At 45.7% G+C, this 18608-nt stretch overlaps 1 protein-coding gene across 1 annotated transcript in view; it reads right to left on the reverse strand.

Annotated features, from left to right (window-relative positions):
* LOC137159814 (complement factor H-like) overlaps positions 1–18608 on the reverse strand; it is a gene marked incomplete at its 3' end in the record, with an annotated part of 69020 nt that overhangs the window by 30393 nt on the left and 20019 nt on the right. The window contains exon 6 of the mRNA XM_067558277.1: positions 2645–2821. Within this exon, the coding sequence (XP_067414378.1) occupies positions 2645–2821 (177 nt within the window). The remainder of the gene's footprint in view (positions 1–2644; positions 2822–18608) is intronic.

Here is an 18608-nt window from a genome sequence, read left to right on the forward strand (position 1 = left end):
TCACCTCTAGCCCAGGTACATACTTGAGTTGTGCACCCCGGGTGTAAAGATGGTAACCCTACCTACACTAGATCTGACATCTGTCATATCATGGCCTTATATACTCAGCCCTTCTTCCAACATCTGGCTCACATTAGTCTGTAAATATAAAATCCCATGCAATATTGAGTGTTGGGGTACTTATTAAAATTTTGAGAAGTTAGGGGATACTTGCTCCTTAAAAGGTTGAGAAACACTGGCCTAAGGAACAACAAGCTGCCTGCCTGCTTGAGAGACTGCATCCTTTCCCAAGCGATGTAGGCACTATTGCAAACAGTGGAGGTACTTGAGCTGTGGCAAGTGCAAGGGCTTCACAACACTGGCCTGTAGCTGACCACTCAGTAGGTCAAAAGATTCTAGGAAGTGCAAATTAAGCATCTGCAAGACCCCTCTGCACTAAAAGTAGGAAGCATTTACTTCTTGAGTGTTCAGGTAGGTCCTGCAGAATGCAAAATATCCAACAGTTTGTGTGGTTTATCCAAGACAATTCCCTTTGTATTCCCAGGGAAGTAGTTATCCTTTTAATAAATTCCTGGTATGTCTTGTAATCATCTAAAACAGGGGCCTCATCTAGAGATTATGAGAAAGTTTTGAGTGGAAGCATTACATTGTCAGTCTGCTCTTCTCTCTGCTGAACATCCATAACTGGAAGATAAGATACCAGAGGGATATCCTCCCTCAGCTCCTGGGTACCGGAATTGGTACTGAGAATGATAGCAGATGGAAAACGATGCAGAACAGTGACTAGGAGAAGATGACCTGGAGTCTGAGAAACCCTCCATAAATTCAAAGAATGGCCACTGCTGTACTTGATCTCATACTGGGGCCCAACCCCAAGGGACGCTCTCTCTACGTCTCCTACAGTAAGAGTCACATGAGGAAGAATAAGGAGATGCTTGAGACTTCATTTAATGGGATCCCAGTATGTGGCATCCTACTTCTAGTCTGAAGAAGAGTCAGCATTAGAATGCCAAGCTGGCACAGTACCATGTGGAATAAAAAGATGGTGGGACCTGGACCAATGCAAGATGGATAGTACCAAAGGAAGATTCTGAGGCTTTCCTAATAAAGGTATCTGCTGCATAATAGAGCTTCCAGACTCCGGTGGTACTGAAAAAGGCTCAGTTCGTGATGGCACTAAATATGTTGGTGCCAAGGAAGATGCCAGTAGGGCTTGCATGGTAGGAATTGTTGGAGCCTGGACCTTGTCCTGTATCAGTGGTGAGTTCATCATCAACAGGCACAAAAGGTCCTTAGCTGCTGGGTGTGGCTCAGATGTTGTAGATACCAATATAATAGCATTAATCGCAGAGGTATTTTGGTGCTGTTGAAGCTCTTGGCCATCTTGGCTATCTCAGTGGTACCCTCTGAGGTGCTGAAGTCAACAATTCTACAGTGTGCAAATGTGGGAATACTGGGAACAGTCTCACAGAAGCTGGTTATCCTTCACCTGACTACTGGCCTTCTTATATAAATCTATTGGGAATCTATCCCTAGAAGAAGATGAAGATGAAAAAGAAGAGGACTTCTTCTGGCCTGAGTAGGTCAAGGTGCTGGATGACTTCCTTTGCCTTTGTGGTATCAGAAACACAGAATGTCTTCTCTCCAGCTGTCTTGGACATAGGGTTGTCACCAAGTCTGGTGGTGTGCTCTGAGACAGAGTTGAGTCCGAATCACTGTGTGCTGAGTGACTGGGCTCCAAATGGGGGACATCCACTAGGATGTCTCAAAGTCAAACTTCCCTCAACTTCCTGGTTTTAACCCCAACGTGTCCTTCTCCCAACATTTCACGCAATGGGAGTAAGGATCGTTGACTGGCATAGATTTGTTACAGCCAGAACAGTGCATAAATCACAATCATTTAGGCATACCCTGATATCCAGCCAAACGTTTGAAGAAAAACAAGATAAGAAGAAAATATTTGAAAATGAGTACCATGACACTATTTACAGTTAAAGACCTCTAAACTGATTTCTAATGGAAATATGGGAAAGTGTAGGAGAATCTCTCATGCCTCAAATATTGACTACTGTGTCAAAAAGGAATTGAGGAAAACATCCACCCCTTCATTCCCGTGACCAGCAGCACAAATATGCGCCACCCTGATGGGTACCACTATGGAAAAAAAGTTCTCTGGTTTAATGAACTGGTACACTCACAACCAAAGTGCAATGGACAGGTACAAGCACTCAAAGAAGGTCTACGTGCTATAGTGGAGCAGAAATTGAATATAAGTAAAAAATGTGATGCTGTTGCCAAAAAGGGTAAATGTCATTCTGGGATGTATTTTTAACAGGAATGTCTCCTGTAAGACAAGGAAGGTAAATATTCTATCCTAACTACTTTCTAACTTTATATATTGTTAAGTTCTGAAACAGGTTATTTTAGGAGGTCCTGGAATCCCAATCTTTGGAGGCTTTTAACAACAGGTTAGACAAACACATGTGAGAGATGTTCTAAGTATATTTAATTCTGCCTCAGTAGAGGGGGATGGACGAGATGACCTCTCAAATTCTCTTCCAGCCCTACATTTCTATGATTCTATGCTCCCAGCTCACCAATGTGCACTTTGTCTTACTTGTTTAAATTAAAATACAAACTCTACCTTCACAAATTGGCGGTTGTGACCATTCTCTACCTTCACAAGTTGCATAATTCAATCCCATACTTTGAAAACCTTCATGACATTTATACTGCACTTTATCACCAGGCAGATATCTTCTCTCTTCATTATTTACAATCTGAGCATTGGTAACTTCAGGTGGAGCTCCACACGTTGCATCTAAAAGGGGAGAGATACATAAATGTATTAGTAGTGAAACACAATTAACATAGTATCTTATTTTAATGAAATATATTATGTCCCATTAAAAAAGTGCACTTACATAAATGAAGGTTACTTGCTTGTAATCAAAGTTCTGCAAGATGGCTCTGTATATGCCCACTTATGGGGTATTGTGCTGCTTACGGGTGCCTAATGGTAGAACCTTCTCCAAACAGAATCCATAGGAGCACTTGTACATTCTCCTTCTATCCGCGCCTCTGAACATTCAGAGGACAAGGGTACATAAGGAGGTATAGCACATTCTATCACCTCAGTTCCTTTCACTGCCAACCCAGAGATACAAAACAAAAGAATGTCTGGATGTATACTGATTAATACTGGAAGATTGTCGAGTTTTAGCCTGTAGTCCTGACACATTCAGTGCTGCATTGGCCTCTTTTTTGAGATGCACAAATGGAGTCACATAAGAGGTTACTTACCTTGTGCAGTTACTGCGGTTCTTTGAGATGTTTCCGCCTATGGATGCTCCACCTTTGGTGAATTTGCATCCCTGTGCCTCAGATCAGTGATTTTAGGTAACGATGTCTGTTCGGCCCACACATGCACTCTCCCTATCTTGCGCTCTGCCTTGATGCTAGATAGCGCCATGAGGGCAAACAATCCCCATTTTCTGAGATTGCAATGCATAATTGATGCCTGTCCTATCTGAGGAGAAAAGCATCTCAGAGAATGGTGACCCAGTCCTGCTCTGGAGCAGAATTAGGAGGATTTCTTGTTCTTGGCTGTGGCGAATAGACCTTTTGGAGTTCCCCAATGTATGAATATGCTCTGAAAGATGGTAGTGTCTACTTCCCATTCGTGATCTTGGGAAAATTTTCTGCTGAGAATATCTGCTGTAGTGTTCTGTATACCCGGGAGGTAGGTTGCTGAGATGCTGATGTGGTGACAAGTGCACCAGTTCCATAGTTTCACTGACTCAGCAGACAAGAAAGTTGATCTTACTCTTGTTCTTCCCAGGCAGATTATGTAAAGACACATGCAATTTTGCCTTCAATCAGCAGAAGGAAGTCTGAGCTCCAGTAAGCTTATATGTAATGTGGATTCAAGAGAGGACCATTTTCCCTGAATGTTGTAGGTGTCCAGCAGGGCATCTATTCCATTAGGGATGCATCTGTTTTCAGTATGAATGACAGAGGTTATTGAATGAAAGGGACTCCCATGCAGACATAGTTAGGATCTATCCACCAATCAAGAGAGTTTTTGACCAACAAGGACATTGATAGTAGTTTGTTTAAACTGCTTGCTTGTGACATATGTCATGCGGGCTGGCTTGAGTGGGGGGGCATTTAGTATATTGGGTGACATCAGTATGGCAGAATCATAATAATCCATGTGGGATATGCCATGTCAGGTACTGTCAGGAAGGTTATAATGTGCTAAGTAAGATAATAATACTTATGTTCATGTGTGATATGTGAAATGGAAGTTATAGATGTATTTGAGATGTCTGTATTTCAAACTGCTCTGCCTGGGCAACACCCCAGATAGGAAGGCTGTAGAACAATGGCCTGCGTAATGGCCCATTAAGGCATTCCCAGGTGCAAGGGGCCCTGAGGGAGAAGCCAGCATCACCACTGAGTCACCAGAACCTGCTGACGTGACTCTGGACTCCATGGCAGGCAGCATACCTGATGAAGCATCAGGACTGTCCCATGTGACTATGGACCCCTGGCACACCGGAGGAGTCACCAGGATTGGCCCATGTGACTATGGACTCCATTTTGGGTCTTGTGACTTCCCACAGGCCACATGGCCGGGGGGGGCGGTTTATAAGATCAAACCACAGGATCCATCTTTGTCTTTTTTCCTGTCCAGTCTGCAGACACACACCTATCTCTGGACCAATTCATCTTGCAACTGAACCGAAGGACCTAGACCCATCCAGATACTGGATGTGAACCAGAGAGAACTACACAAGCCTGCAACTCCACATTTCTTCCAGAAACCTGAAGTATATGGACTTTTAATCATTTGTATATCTGTGATTTACTTTAACCCTTTAACATTTCTCATGGTTTATTTCTTTCTTTTTACAATAAACCTTTAGTTTAGATACTAAAGGATTGGCTGCCAGCATGGTATTTTAGGTAAGATCCAAACTTATATTGATCTGGTGCTGTGGCTGACCCTTTGGGGTCAGAGGGAACCTTTTTAGCAAAGAGCAGAGAGTTTAAGTAACTGGTCTCTTTGCTGGACCTGGTGCTGATTTGGGAGCCTGGAGCTGAAATGCAGTAAAGGGGGCTGTGGGCAATTGTGGACTGGCTTCGTGATATCCAGTGTGGGGTAATCAGAAGCAGTTCGTGGCTAGTTGGGAAGCCAGGCTTTAGTGTCACCCACCAGCATGGGGAGAATCTGCTCTCCTTTTGCAGCCTCTGCCCTGACCTTGGCATTGTCAGTTGGCTACCCTGGGCACGGGTCGTATCACAACATATACCATTCGGAGCCATCCTTGAAGGCAATGCATATGGAATCTCACATGATTTATGACAAACGTGCCCATCATCTGTTGCCCCAGTAGTTGAAGACAAGTTTGGGCTGAGATCTGAGGACTGGCCTGAACCATTGAGATTAAGCTGGCTAAAGTGTTGAACCAGTGCAATAGGAGGAAAGCTTTGGCTCCATTGCATCTAGGTAGGTTCCTATGAATTCCAGCTGTTGGCCTGGGATCAAATTGGATTCTAGGTATTTAGTTCTAGTCCCAATTGTAGGAATAAATCTATAGTCTTTTGTATGTCTCTCAAGGCATTGGTGAAGGAACATACTTTGAGGAGGCAATTGTCTAGATATAGAAAGATATGTCTAAATATGGAAATCATATCTTGTTTGTGAAGTTGAACAGCTACCACAAAAAAGATCTTTAAGAACACCCTGCGTGTAAATGATAGAACAAACGGGAACACCTTGTATTGGAAATGATCTTGACCCAGAGTGAATCTTAGAAACCTCCTGTGAGATGGGGGGATTTGATATGAAACTAAGCATCTTATAGGTTGAGGGACAAGAACCAGACCCCCTGGTCCAGAGATGGGATTATTACTGCCAAGGTAAACATCGAATTTTTATCAATTGAGCGGCCTTAGATCCAGAATGGCTCTCTAACAGCTGTTTCTTTTTCTGTATTAGGAAGCATTTGGAATAGAAACCTTTCCCTCTGTGTTGGGTGAGAACTGGTTCTCTAGCACCTAGAAGGTGGTTTGTTTCCTCGCGTAAAAGGTGCTTGTGAGAAAGGTGCCTGAAGAGGGACAGGGATGAGTAGAGGGGAGGGAGGTAAAATGGATTGACTATCCCTTGGCGATGATCTCTGATATCCACTCATCTGTAGTTATACTCTCCCAGTTTTGACATAAGGGAGTAAGGTGGTTGCAGCAAAGTAAACTGGGTGTGGTAATTTGGGGCCTCAATCAACACATCAAAATTGTTGTTTGGATGTAGATTATAATGCCAATGATTGTGGGAGCTGTCTGTCTCTGTTTTTGTAATCTCTGTGTCTTTCTTTGCGGTTCATACTGTCTCCGGGGAGGAGGAAAGTAAATAGACTGAGAGCTCTGTGTCATCTGGTACTTTCCTTATCTCCTTTTTGGGTTGGGGTGTAAATACCCAGATAACATAATGTGGCCCTGGAATCTTTCAATGTGTGGAGGGATTTGTCCTTTTTTTCTGCCAGCAATTTTGATCCTTCAAATGGGACCTCCTCCACTATGGCTTGTACCTCCTTTTGGAAAGCAAGAGAGGTGAGATCAAGCAGCTCTCCTCATGGCCACTGCTGTTGAGATGGAACAAGCAGCTGTATCAGCATCATCCAGAGAAGCCTGTAATGCTGTTCTCCCAAGGAACTGACCCTCAGCAATAATCACCTGAAATTGCTCTTTTTGATCTGATGGGAGGTGCTCAATAAAGATGTTCTAATTTAGAGTAATTGGCATGGTTGTATTTTTCCCATGGGGGCTTCATAATTAGTGATCCTAAATTGTAGGGTCACTGAAGAATGATTTACATCCAAATAAATCCACTTGCTTCCAGTCCTTGTCATATGATGGTGTTTTAGTATGGTGCTGTCTGCCATGTTTGTTAACAGCGCTGATGATCAGTGAATTTGGGGATGGGTGAGAGAATAAAGAGTCCACATCTTTAGAGGGCACATAACATTTTTTGTCCACCTGTTTTCACATTGGGGGGGTATTGTGGCTGGTGTCTGCCATATAGTTTTTGCCAGGTCAAGCAAATCCTCGTTGATGGGGAGTGCAAATCTGGCTGATGACTATGTCTGCAATATGTCAAGCAGTTTGTTGTGTGACTCTTTGACTTCTTCAAGTGGGATTTGTACCAAATCTGCTACCCTCTTAAAGAGGTCTTGGAACTGCTTAAAGTCATCTGCTATAGGTTGTGGGGGAGGCATAACCACTTCAAGAGGAGAAGATGAGCAAATGTTGGTCACTGGAGAAGCCTTCTTGTCTAGTCTTCCCTCCTGAGCCTCAAAGGTCTCGTCTTGAAGATCCAGAGATCTGGGTAATGAAGCTGAAACAGATCATGCTCCTTTATCTCTTTAGGTGATGCTAGATGTCCTCAAAAGTGGGTGTCTATATGCCAATCATGGGTCCAAGTATGGCCACAAAAGTGGCGCAAGGGATATGTGTAGGAACATCCAAGTCACAAACCAATCCATAGCTGAAAGTGAAGGAATTATGGAGGCCAGAGTTTCAATGTAGAAGAATTGTTCTGAATTCTTAAATCTAAAACTGGACAAAATCTCCCATCCTTTTTATGCAACAGAAAGTATCTTGAATAAAACCCCTGGTCCCTCATCTGTTTGGATACCTCCTTAACAGCCCATATCAGAAGCAATTTCTGCATTTCTGACAATAGAATGAAAAGATTCCCTGAAAAGGGAGGGTCGGGGTAATTGAATGGGATAGTTCCTTAAACTTACTGGCCTATCCCCCGCTAGAATTTCTAGGACCCATTTGTCTGATCTATTGAACCTCCATTTTCTGGGAGTGGGCTAGCCTGTTTCCAAACAGAGAAAGGGAAGGATCCTTGTTGTTTGATTCTTGACATTCTGTCATCACATCAAATCCGAGGTCTCGCATTCAACAAAAACAACAGGTAGGGAGCAGATTGTTTAGATTTAAGCCTCAGTTTGACCTTGTATTTGCTCTGGAAAGATGTAGATTGCCAGAGTTGTTTCTTGCGCATCTTTGATTTGACAAGACATAAGCTGAAGAAGATAGGATAACACTGTCTCTGATTGTGGAAAAAAGGAGTAAAAGGTCTCCTTATTGAAGAAATCAAGCCCAAAGAGTTCTTTAAAGCTGTCATTCTAATCTTCTTCAGCTTTCCCAGCAACTCATCCATCATTTCACTTAAAGGACCATCCTTTTCGAAGGGGAGATCTTCCACCTTAATTCTGGTATCCAGAGCTAGAGAAGAGGAGCAAAGCCAAGCACATGTCCTCAGAATAACTTCAGAAATCAGTGCTCTGTCAGAAGAGTCTAAAATATTAAACAAAGCCCTGAATGTGTGCTTTGCCACATTTTGATCTTCAATTAGGATTGTATTTGCCTATCTCCTTTTGTCATCCACCAAATCCTTCACAAACAATGTCATCTTTTCCCACAGGTGGAATTGATAGAAGGCTATAACTGCTTGATAATATGCCACCCTAATGATGAGAGAGGAAGAAGAGAACACCTTTCTCCTTAGGGAATCATTCTTTCCTCTTTCAGCAGAAGTGGCATATGCTTGTCTCAACCCCAACCTGCTACTGGCAGCAGCCACCACGAGCAAATTAAGAACAGTATGTGTGTAGAAAATATGAGAACTGTTCTGAGGGTATGTGATATGTCTGTTTCTCAGAAATAGGCTGGCAACAGGCAGAAGTGGACCAAACAGTCTTAGCAGGCTGCAGAAGACTACTAAGAATTGGTAACAATATCCTACATTTGTAGATAGGTCCAAGAGTTTCCCCCAAACACCAGGTTTTTTCCATTGCTACTGAAGCAAGTTCAACATGGATGACCTGTAATTCACCAGGTCATAGACCTGCAGAGCACTGCCAGAAATAGAAGAGGCAGAAGTCTTGCCCACATGGTCATCTGGCAACAAATCAGGAACGTAGTCTGTGTCAGTATGTTCTTGTTCAAAAAGAGGAGATATTTTCTTTTCTTCAGATAGAGTATCAGGCACCACGGACTGAGAAGCAGATGGATCCAGTTACACTCTGGATGGCTCTGTAGCCTGATCCTTTACAGAGAAATCATCAGATTACAATCATACAGAGGACAGTTGGAAAATTGCTGCAAAGGAGGAGGAAGTGGTAGTGGGGTGATGGTGGTATAGATGGATGAATAGAGACTAATGATCTCTCTGCCCTTCTACGTTTTTCAAGTGAAGACTATGTAGACTTTGGAACTGGTGATGAGTGTCTCTTCCTCAGACCCTGTTTCTCACTTGGATCTTAGGAATGTTTGGAAACTGAATGATTGTACATCAGCCACCAGAGTAAGGGTCCTCGACAGATCCAAGGATGGACCCAGAATCAGATCAGAGGTTGAAGCCAGAGATGAAGACCTGAATGGCACACGATCTGGTGAAATACTCAGATCCAATTGGTCCTTGAAGCTAAAACCGGACCTGTCTTCATTTGCTAAGTCAGAGCCATACAGGCCTTGTCAGAATCAGATGAATCTAACAACTCTGATCTATGGGATCTGGAAGTGCTAACAGCAGCCATCTTCTCCCTTGCCTCTTTCTTCAGAACTGGCACAGAACCGGAGATGACAATGTGGCTCTTGGTGCTGTAAAAGGCAGTCTTGTCTTTCTCCATCAGTGTCTTCATAACCCTGATTGAGCAGCAGGATCTAGAGTCAGCCCTGATGAAGATTATGCTTTCCTGGAACCTTTAAACTGCTTTGACTTGCTGGGAGAAATCACAGGAGCAAAAACTGGCTTCTTAGATCTTGAATCTGACAAGTGCTTGGAACCAGAGCTTCTTAAGAAGAAGCACCTACAATCCATTCTTACTCTCCTTGGGGGCTTTGGGCATGGATGTCTGGCAGATGAAACACCCAGAAGTAGAGTGATCTTCTCCAAAGCACTTCAGGCCCCTAATGAGGTTGTCTGACACCAGGAAGAGAGCCAGGCACAAAGCACATCTCTTGAATCCCAGCTACTTCTTTTTCTTCAGTTCCTCCATAACCCAGACCAACCTACTAACTAACATAGCTATCTATACTTATCACTAAACTATAAAAAAATGTTTACTAACCTTTTGTAACTATTCTTCAGGATGCGTTACACATGTGCATTCCATTTTGTGTGCATCCCCCCCCCCCCCACACACACACACGCATACATTCACTGGATATTTCTACCTCAGTGGTATCTGTTTGGGGCAGCTTTTAGTCCCTCAGCTGCCACCAGTATAAAGGGCCCAGCTGAACCCAAGACCCCTCAGTTCCTTCTTTTTGGAAACTCCGAGGTAAAGAGTTAGAAGGGCAGGTCATTGAATGGTCAAGTGCAACACATCTTAAAGAACAAGTTATGAAAGGATAACAATCTTTTTTACTTCTTGGAGTGATTGCACATGTGCTTTTCACTCTTGGTGACTCTTAAAGCAGTTAAATAGGCAGAGGGATCAGAGTTCATGTACACACAGATTGTAGTACAGCTCGACCAAACTTGATATCTCTACAGTATTAGGAGATGGAGTAATGGGAGGCAAAGTGTGCACTGGTGGCCAAGTTGCTGCTTTACAAATATCTGGCATAGGGATGTGTGCTAGGAATGCCTTTGAGGATGCTTGTAATTTTGTGGTGTAAGAAGTCAATTTGTCTGTTTCGTGAGATACCTACCAGATCATAAGCCTGGATACAAGCAATTATCCAAGATGAAATTCTCCAGGAGGAGAAATTGGAAGACCACAAACAGTTGAATGGACCACCAGAATGGTTTGGTTCTGTCTATGTAGAGTGCCAGTGCTCGTCTAATGTCCAAGAAGTGTAGTTATTTCTTGTCCCTATTGCCTGTGGTTTGGGGTAAAATGCAGATAAGTAAATTAATTGATTTGAAAGTACCTTAGAGAGAGATCTTGGATCAGGTTATAAATATACTTTATCTTTAAATAAGACCCTGTACATTGGACCTGGTTCTCATGGGGGACTTCAATCACCCTGACATCTGCTGGAAGAGCAATACAGCAGAGCACAGACAATCCAGGAAGTTTTTGGAGAGTGTCGCAGACAACTTCTTGGTGCAAGTGCTGGAGCAACCAACTAGAGGCCGTGCTTCTCTTGACCTGCTGCTCACAAACAGGGAAGATTTGGTAGGGGAAGTAGAAGTGGGTGGCAACCTAGGCAGCAGTGACCATGAGATGGTCGAGTTTAGGATCCTGACAAAAGGAAGAAAGGAGAACAGCAGGATACGGACCATGGACTTCAGAAAAGCGGACTTTGACTCCCTCAGAGAACTGATGGGCAGGATTCCCTGGAAGGCTAATATGAGGGGGAAAAGAATCCAAGAGAGCTGGCTGTATTTTAAAGAGACCTTATTGAGGGCTCAGGAGCAAACCATCCCGATGTGCAGAAAGAATAGCAAATATGGTAGGCATCCATCTTGGCTTAACAAAGTAGTCTTTGGCGAACTTAAACACAAAAAAGAAGCTTACAAGAAGTGGAAGCTTGGTCAGATGACTAGGGAGGATTATAAAAAATACTGCTCGAACATGCAGGAATGAAATCAGGAAGGCCAAAGCACAATTGGAGTTGCAGCTAGCAAAGGACGTGAAAGGGAACAAGAAGGGTTTCTACAGGCATGTTGCCAACAAGAGGAAGATTAGGGAAAGTGTGGGCCCCTTACAGAATGAGGAAGGCAACCTAGTGACAGAGGATGTGGAGAAAGCTGAGGTACTCAATGCCTTTTTTGCCTCTGTCTTCACAGACAAGATTGGCTCCCAGACTACTGTACTGGGTGGCACAGAATGGGAAGGAGGCGAACATCCCGCAGTGCTGAAGGAACTGGTCCATGACTATTTAGAAGGAGTGGACATACACAAGTCCATGGGGCCGGATGCAATGCACCCGAGGCTGCTGAGGGAATTGGCTGAGTTGATTTCAGAGCCATTGGCTATTATCTTTGAAAGCTCGTGGCAACAGGGGGAGGTCCCTGATGACTGGAAAAAAGCAAATATAGTGCCCATCTTCAAGAAAGGGAGGAAAGAGGATCCAGGGAACTACAGAGCGGTCAGCCTCACTTCAGTCCCTGGAAACATCATGGAGCAGGTCCTCAAGGAATCCATTTTAAGGCACTTGGAAGAGAGGAAGGTGATCAGGAACAGTCAACACGGATTTACCAGGGGAAAATCATGCCTGACCAACCTGATTGCTTTCTATGATGAGGTGACTGGCTCTGTGGATGTAGGGAAGGTAGTGGATGTGATATACCTTGACTTTAGCAAAGCTTTTGATACTGTCTCTCACAGTATTTTTATCAGCAAGTTAAAGAAGTATGGGTTGGATGAATGGACTATAAAATGGATAGAGAACTGGCTAGAGCATAGGGCTCAACGAGTAGTGATCAATAGCTCCATGTCTAGCTGGCAACCGGTCACAAGTGGAGTGCCCCAGGTGTCAGTCCTGGGCCGGTTTTGTTCAACATCTTCATTAATGATCTGGAGGATGGGGTAGATTGCACCCTCAGCAAGTTTGCGGATGACACTAAGCTGGGGGGAGTGGTAGATGCCCTGGAAGGTAGGGATAGGATACAGAAGGACCTAAACAAACTGGAGGATTGGGCCAAAAGAAATCTAATGAGGTTCAACAAAGAAAAGTGCAGAGTCCTCCACTTAGGTAGGAAGAATCCCATGCACAGCTATAGACTGGGGACCAATGAGCTAGGCAGCAGTTCTGCAGAAAAGGACCTGGGGGTAACCGTGAATAAAAAGCTGGATATGAGCCAGCAGTGTGCCCTGGTTGTCAAGAAGGCTAATAGCATATTGGGCTGCATTAGGAGGGGCATTGCCAGCAGGATGCGAGAAGTGATTATTCCCCTCTATTCGGCATTGGTAAGGCCGCATTTAGAATATTGTGTCCAGTTTTGGGCCCCCCACTACAAAAAGGATGTGGACAAGTTGGAGAGAGTACAGCGGAGGGCAACAAAAATGATTAGGGGGCTGGAGCACAGGACTTATGAGGAGAGGCTAAGGGAACTGGGCTTGTTTAGTCTCCAAAAGAGAATAATGAGGGGGGATTTGATAGCAGCCTTTAACTACCTGAAAGGGGGTTCCAGGAAGGATGGGGCTAGGTTGTTCTCGGTGGTGGCAGATGACAGAACAAGGAGCAACGATCTCAAGTTGCAGTTGGGGAGGTCTAGGTTGGACATTAGGAAAAAGTTTTTCACTAGGAGTGTGGTGAAGTACTGGAATGGGTTACCTAGGGAGGTGGTGGAATCTCCATCTTTAGAGGTTTTTAAGCTGAGGCTTGACGAGCCCTGGCTGAGATGATATAGCTGAGGTTAGTCCTGCCTTGAGCAGGGGTTTGGACTAGATGACCTCCTGAGGTCCCTTCCAACTCTAATATTCTATGATTCTATAATTGGCTTGGATGCGAGGGCACACAGTTCGGAGACCCTTCCGGCAGAGTGATGACAATTAGGAAAACTACCTTCCACAAAAGGTGTAGGAAGGAGCATGTTGTAACAGCTCTAAAGGTGGTCCCATAAGTTTAGAGAAAACCAAGTTCAAGTCCCAAGAGTGAACAGGTTCCCTTAACTGAGGGTACAATCTTTCCAAGTCTTTAAAAATCTAACTGTCATGCCATTAGATAAAAACAGAACAGTTATCCACACAAGCGAGGAAAGTTGATTCTCCTGAAAGATTAATCTTGATAAAGGAAATTGCTAAGCCTTGTTGTTTCAGGTGCAGCATATAGTCAAGCATATTTTGGATGGAGGAATGCATTTGTGAGACTGCTGTTTGGGATTTAACCATGAAGCTTCCCGGCTGTTAAATGAAGGAATTGGAGGTTTGGGTGGAAAAGCCAACAATGGTCCAGAGAGATCAAATCTGAGTGCAATGGGAGTGAGATTGCAGTTGCCTTTGAGTGGTCCAGCAGGGTGGAGGACCAGTCTTGGCAGGGCCATGCTGGGGCTATTGAAATAACCCAGGCATGGTACTGCTTGATTTTTAGCAGCACTCTTTGAGGGAATGGGATTCAGGGAGAAGTGTAGTAAAGCTTCTCTGTCCAGGATAGCAGGAAGGCATTTGGGAAGAAGCCTGAAGCATGGCCTTCCAGGGAGTAGAACTGATGACATTTTCTGTTGTACTTGTTTGCAAATAGGTCTAATGTGGGGTGTCCCCCACAGCTGGAAAATGCGTCTGGCTACATCCAGGCAGAGAGACCACTTGTGGTGACTGGAAAATGAATTGCTCAGACAATCTGCTCACTCTTTCTGCACCCAGGAAGCTAAGAGGCCTCAAGGTTGATTGAGAGGGCTATGCAAAATTCCAACAGATGAATTGCTTCCTGAAAAAGGAGAGATGAGTGAGCTCCTCCCTATATGAGGTAAACATTGCTGCAGTGTTGTTTGTAAGAACAACTAGGTTTCTCCCCTTGATATGAGATACGAAAGCCTGATAGGCAAGACAAATCACTCTGAGCTCTCGGATGTCAATATGAGGAACAAGCTGTCTCAAGGACCAAAGTTTGGAGGGGCCACAGGTGAGCTCCTCATTCTAAACCTGACATCTGCCATCAGAGTCATTAACAGTTAAGGGCAGATGAAGGAAACACCTGCACAAACACTGAGAAGATCCAACCACCAATTCACCAAAATCCTCTTGGGACTTTTGCAGGATCTAGAGTGTCCAGATGCAGACAGCTTCGAACACTTACTGACCTTGGTTAAATGGAGGTCTCAAGACTGCATCTAGGAGTAGAAACTTTAGCCTGGCTTCATGATCTTTCTTCATGCAAGACATAAAGACCCTGCAAATTTGGTAGTACTTTGCTTCCTTGATGTACTCCAAGCAACTTGAGTGTGGATCGCTTGTGGGCATAGTCTTACCACAGGAAATGCAGGGCTTGAAGCCTGCTGAACGAGGCATCCCTTGGCACTGGGAATTGATCAAAACCCCCTCAGATGGTTTCAATAAATCATTACCTAAATACTAATAATCTTAACACTAAACTAGTCAAAATAAAATACAAGAGAACATAAGTCCACTGAGACTACTTGCAAAAGCAAGAAGAGCAGTTGCAGCAACCACCGCAGGAGATAAGAAGGAATTGAGGGAGCTCAGGGTGGCCTACACCCTTTATACCGGAACCAATAGTGTGCCGCACCAGGGTGTGTGCACACCAAGAGTGGAGTGCACATGTGCAATTACTTGAAGTGGATTTTAGTGGTTCATTTCCATTTGACACAGAGGTTGGAAGGAACTGAGCTGGTAAACAGTACTGCACACCCTTATATAGCTTTGCCCTCCGAATATGTGGAAATACTGAGGAGAGGAGTAGGGAAAGATGTGTGAGAGTGCTCTAAAGGATGCTGCTTGGAAAAGATTCTACTGTTAGGTACCATGAGGCAACACAATACCCCATACGTGGGAATATGCAGAGAACAAAGAGTGTGAGAATAACTTCTAACAGGATGAAAATGGAGATGTCAAGACCTTATTTCTGAGGCCCTTACCCAGGCAAAAAACCCATTGACTATAATGATTAAAAGGACAGGGGAACTGAGCTGTATGTAATGACAAATACATCCTGTCAATTGTAATATGCTAAGAGAGTATGCGCCATTTTTTCTTTTCAAAAACAGGGTTACTTACTAGTAACTGTTGTTCTTCAAGATGTGTTGCTCATGTCCATTCCAATATAGGTGAGTGCAAGCCACCATGCACATTCCGGGAACTTTTTTCCCTTTAGCAGACTCCGTAGGGTCAGCTCTCGTGCCCCCTGGACTGCCACGCGCATGCCGCGGTATGAGGCACCGCTGACCCTATGGTCCCTCAGTCCCTTCTTTCTGCCAACTCCAACAGTGGGGACGGAGGGTGGGTGTGGAATGGATATGAGCAACACATCTCGAAGAACAACAGTTACTGGTAAGTAATCCTGTTTTCTGCTTCGAGTGATTGCTCATATCCATTCCTATATAGGTGACAAAAAAGCAATACTTTAGAGATGGGTCGCAGTTACTGGTGAGCTGCCCTCAGCACGGCTCTGCAGAATCCCATGTCCTTTCTCGCCTACTGCATGATTACGTAGTAGGACGTGAAGGTATGCACCGATGACCAGGTGGCAGCTTTGCAGATGTCCTGCAGGGGCACCCTCTCCAGGAAGGCCGCAGACGAGGCCTGGGCTCTGGTTGAGCGCGCTGTGATGACGCCTGGAAGTGGTACATTCGCCTGCTCGTAGCAGCACTTGATCCAGGAGGTGATCCACACGGAGATGCACTGGGTGGAGACAGGTGATCCTTTCACCCGCACCGCCACTGCGACGAAGAGCTGCGTCAACTTCTGGAACGACTTCGTCCTGTCGATGTATTAGGCCAGTGCTTGCCTCACATCCAGCGAGTGCCATCACCACTCCTCCTCCGAACCATGTGGTTTGGGAAAAAACACGGGGAGGAAGATATCTTGGTTATAATGAAACTGGGAGACCACCTTGGGGAGGAAGGCTGGGTGGGGTCTCAACCGCACCTCATCCTTATAAAACACAGTGTAGGGGGGCTCCGAGGTCAAAGCTCTAATCTCGGAGACCTTCCTAGCCGAGGTAATGGCCACCAGGAAGGCTACCTTTCATGAGAGGACGAGTAGAGGTCATGTAGCCATGGTCTCAAAGGGGGGCCCCATAAGTTTGGAGAGGACCAGGTTGAGGATCCCAGGGAGGCACCGGATCACAGACTCTCAGATAGAGCCTATCCACCCTCTTGAGGAACCTGACTGACATGGGGTGGGAGAAAAGGGATCTCCTCTCTAGTGGCTGGTGGAAAGCCGAGATGGCCACCAGGTAAACCTTAAGGCTGATGGAAGGCCAAAATGGCCGCCACATGAACCCTCAACAAGGCCAGTGCCAGACCCTGGAGTTTTAGCTGGAGCAGGTACTCCAGGATCGCCTGGTTAGGAGAGAGGCTTGCCGAGATACCCCAAGACTCTGCCCAGCAGGTAAATTGCCTCCACAGGCACAAGCTGTGTTGAAGGTTTTCTTCTGCCCAGCAGAATTTGTTGGAACTGCGCCAAGCAGGTTCTCTCCCCCTCTGTCAGCCACAGAGCATCCAGGCTGTGAGGTGTAGGGAGTCCAGGTCTGGGTGGAGCAGGTGACCATGGTCCTGGGAAAGCAGGTCGTGTCGTCTCAGGAGCTCCACTGGTGGGGCGACTGACAGGTCCATCAGCATGGAGAACCAATGCTGTCTCAGCCACGCCGGGCAATGAGTATCATGTCTGCCCTGTCCCTCTTGATTTTCAAGAGGATCTTGGGCAGGAGCGGAATAGGGGGGAACGCGTACATGAGGATCCCTTTCCACTCGATGAGGAACGTGTTGGATATAGAGCCCAGCTTGCGACCCTGGAGCGAGCAAAAACTTGGGCACTTCTTGTTCCAGGATGACATAAACAGGTCCAGTTGGGGAACATCCCACTTGTGGAAGATGGAAGTCACTACCTCCGGGTGCAATGACCAGTCGTGACGGGGTAAAAACGACCTGCTGAGGCAGTTCGCCTCGTCGTTCCTCACCCCAGGGAAATGAGAGGCAGACAAGTGAAAGTCGTGCCTCCACAGGTGAATGGCTTCCTGACAGAGGGCTGAGGAGCGCTCCCCTCCCGCCTGTTGATATAAAACATGGCTGCGATATTGTCCATCAGGACCTGCACCACCCTGCCCATCAGGAACCTGAGGAAGACCTTGCATGCCAGTCTGACAGCCCTGAGCTCTTTTACGTTGACGTGGTGGCGCCTTTCCTCCTCCAACCAGAGCCCCTGGGTGCCCAGGTCAGCACTGATGTGGGCTCCCCGCACCACATCCGAGGCATCTGAGCTCAGGGTGACTGACGGGGTCAGATCCCTGAAGTGGACGCCCCTCAACACTGCCTCGGGGGTCCTCCACCAATTCAGGGAGGCTAGGACTGACGGGGGGGACCGTGACCACCCTGTTCAAGGGGTGTATGCTCAGCTTATAGGCCAGCCATACCTGGAGCGGCCTGAGGCGAGCTAGCCTCACTACGTATGTGCAGGCCACCATGTGCCCTAACAGCTGTAGGCAGTGACTGGCTGTCGTCATGGGGCACCTGGGCGATATTCGCAGCCACAGCCTCAAACCGAGATTGCGGGAGGAAGGCTTTAATCTGGGAAGCGTCCAGGGTGGCCCCAATGAAGTCTATGCACTGCACTGGGGTTAGAGTAATTTTTGCTCGTTTATGAGCAGACCCAACCTGCTGCACGTGGCACAGATAAGGGACACACTTTCCTGTACGTGGGATCTTGGCCTGCCCCTGATTAACCAGTCATCCAGGTAAGGGAAAAATCTGTATCCCCCTGTGTCGCAGGTGGGCGGCCACTACCACCATGCACTTGGTGAATACCCTGGGGCCAGACAAAAGGCCAAAGGGCAGGGCCATAATTTGGTAGTGGGACCCAGCTACCATAAACCGGAGGAAGCGCCTGTAGCTGGGAAGGATAGAAACATGGAAATATGCATCCTTTATGTCGAGGGCGGCATACCAATCTCCTGATAAT

This window comes from Emydura macquarii, unplaced genomic scaffold (genome assembly GCF_026122565.2).
Source record: "Emydura macquarii macquarii isolate MOO-44397 ecotype Brisbane River unplaced genomic scaffold, CSIRO-AGI_Emac_v2 contig_1937, whole genome shotgun sequence".
Lineage (NCBI taxonomy): Eukaryota > Metazoa > Chordata > Testudines > Chelidae > Emydura > Emydura macquarii.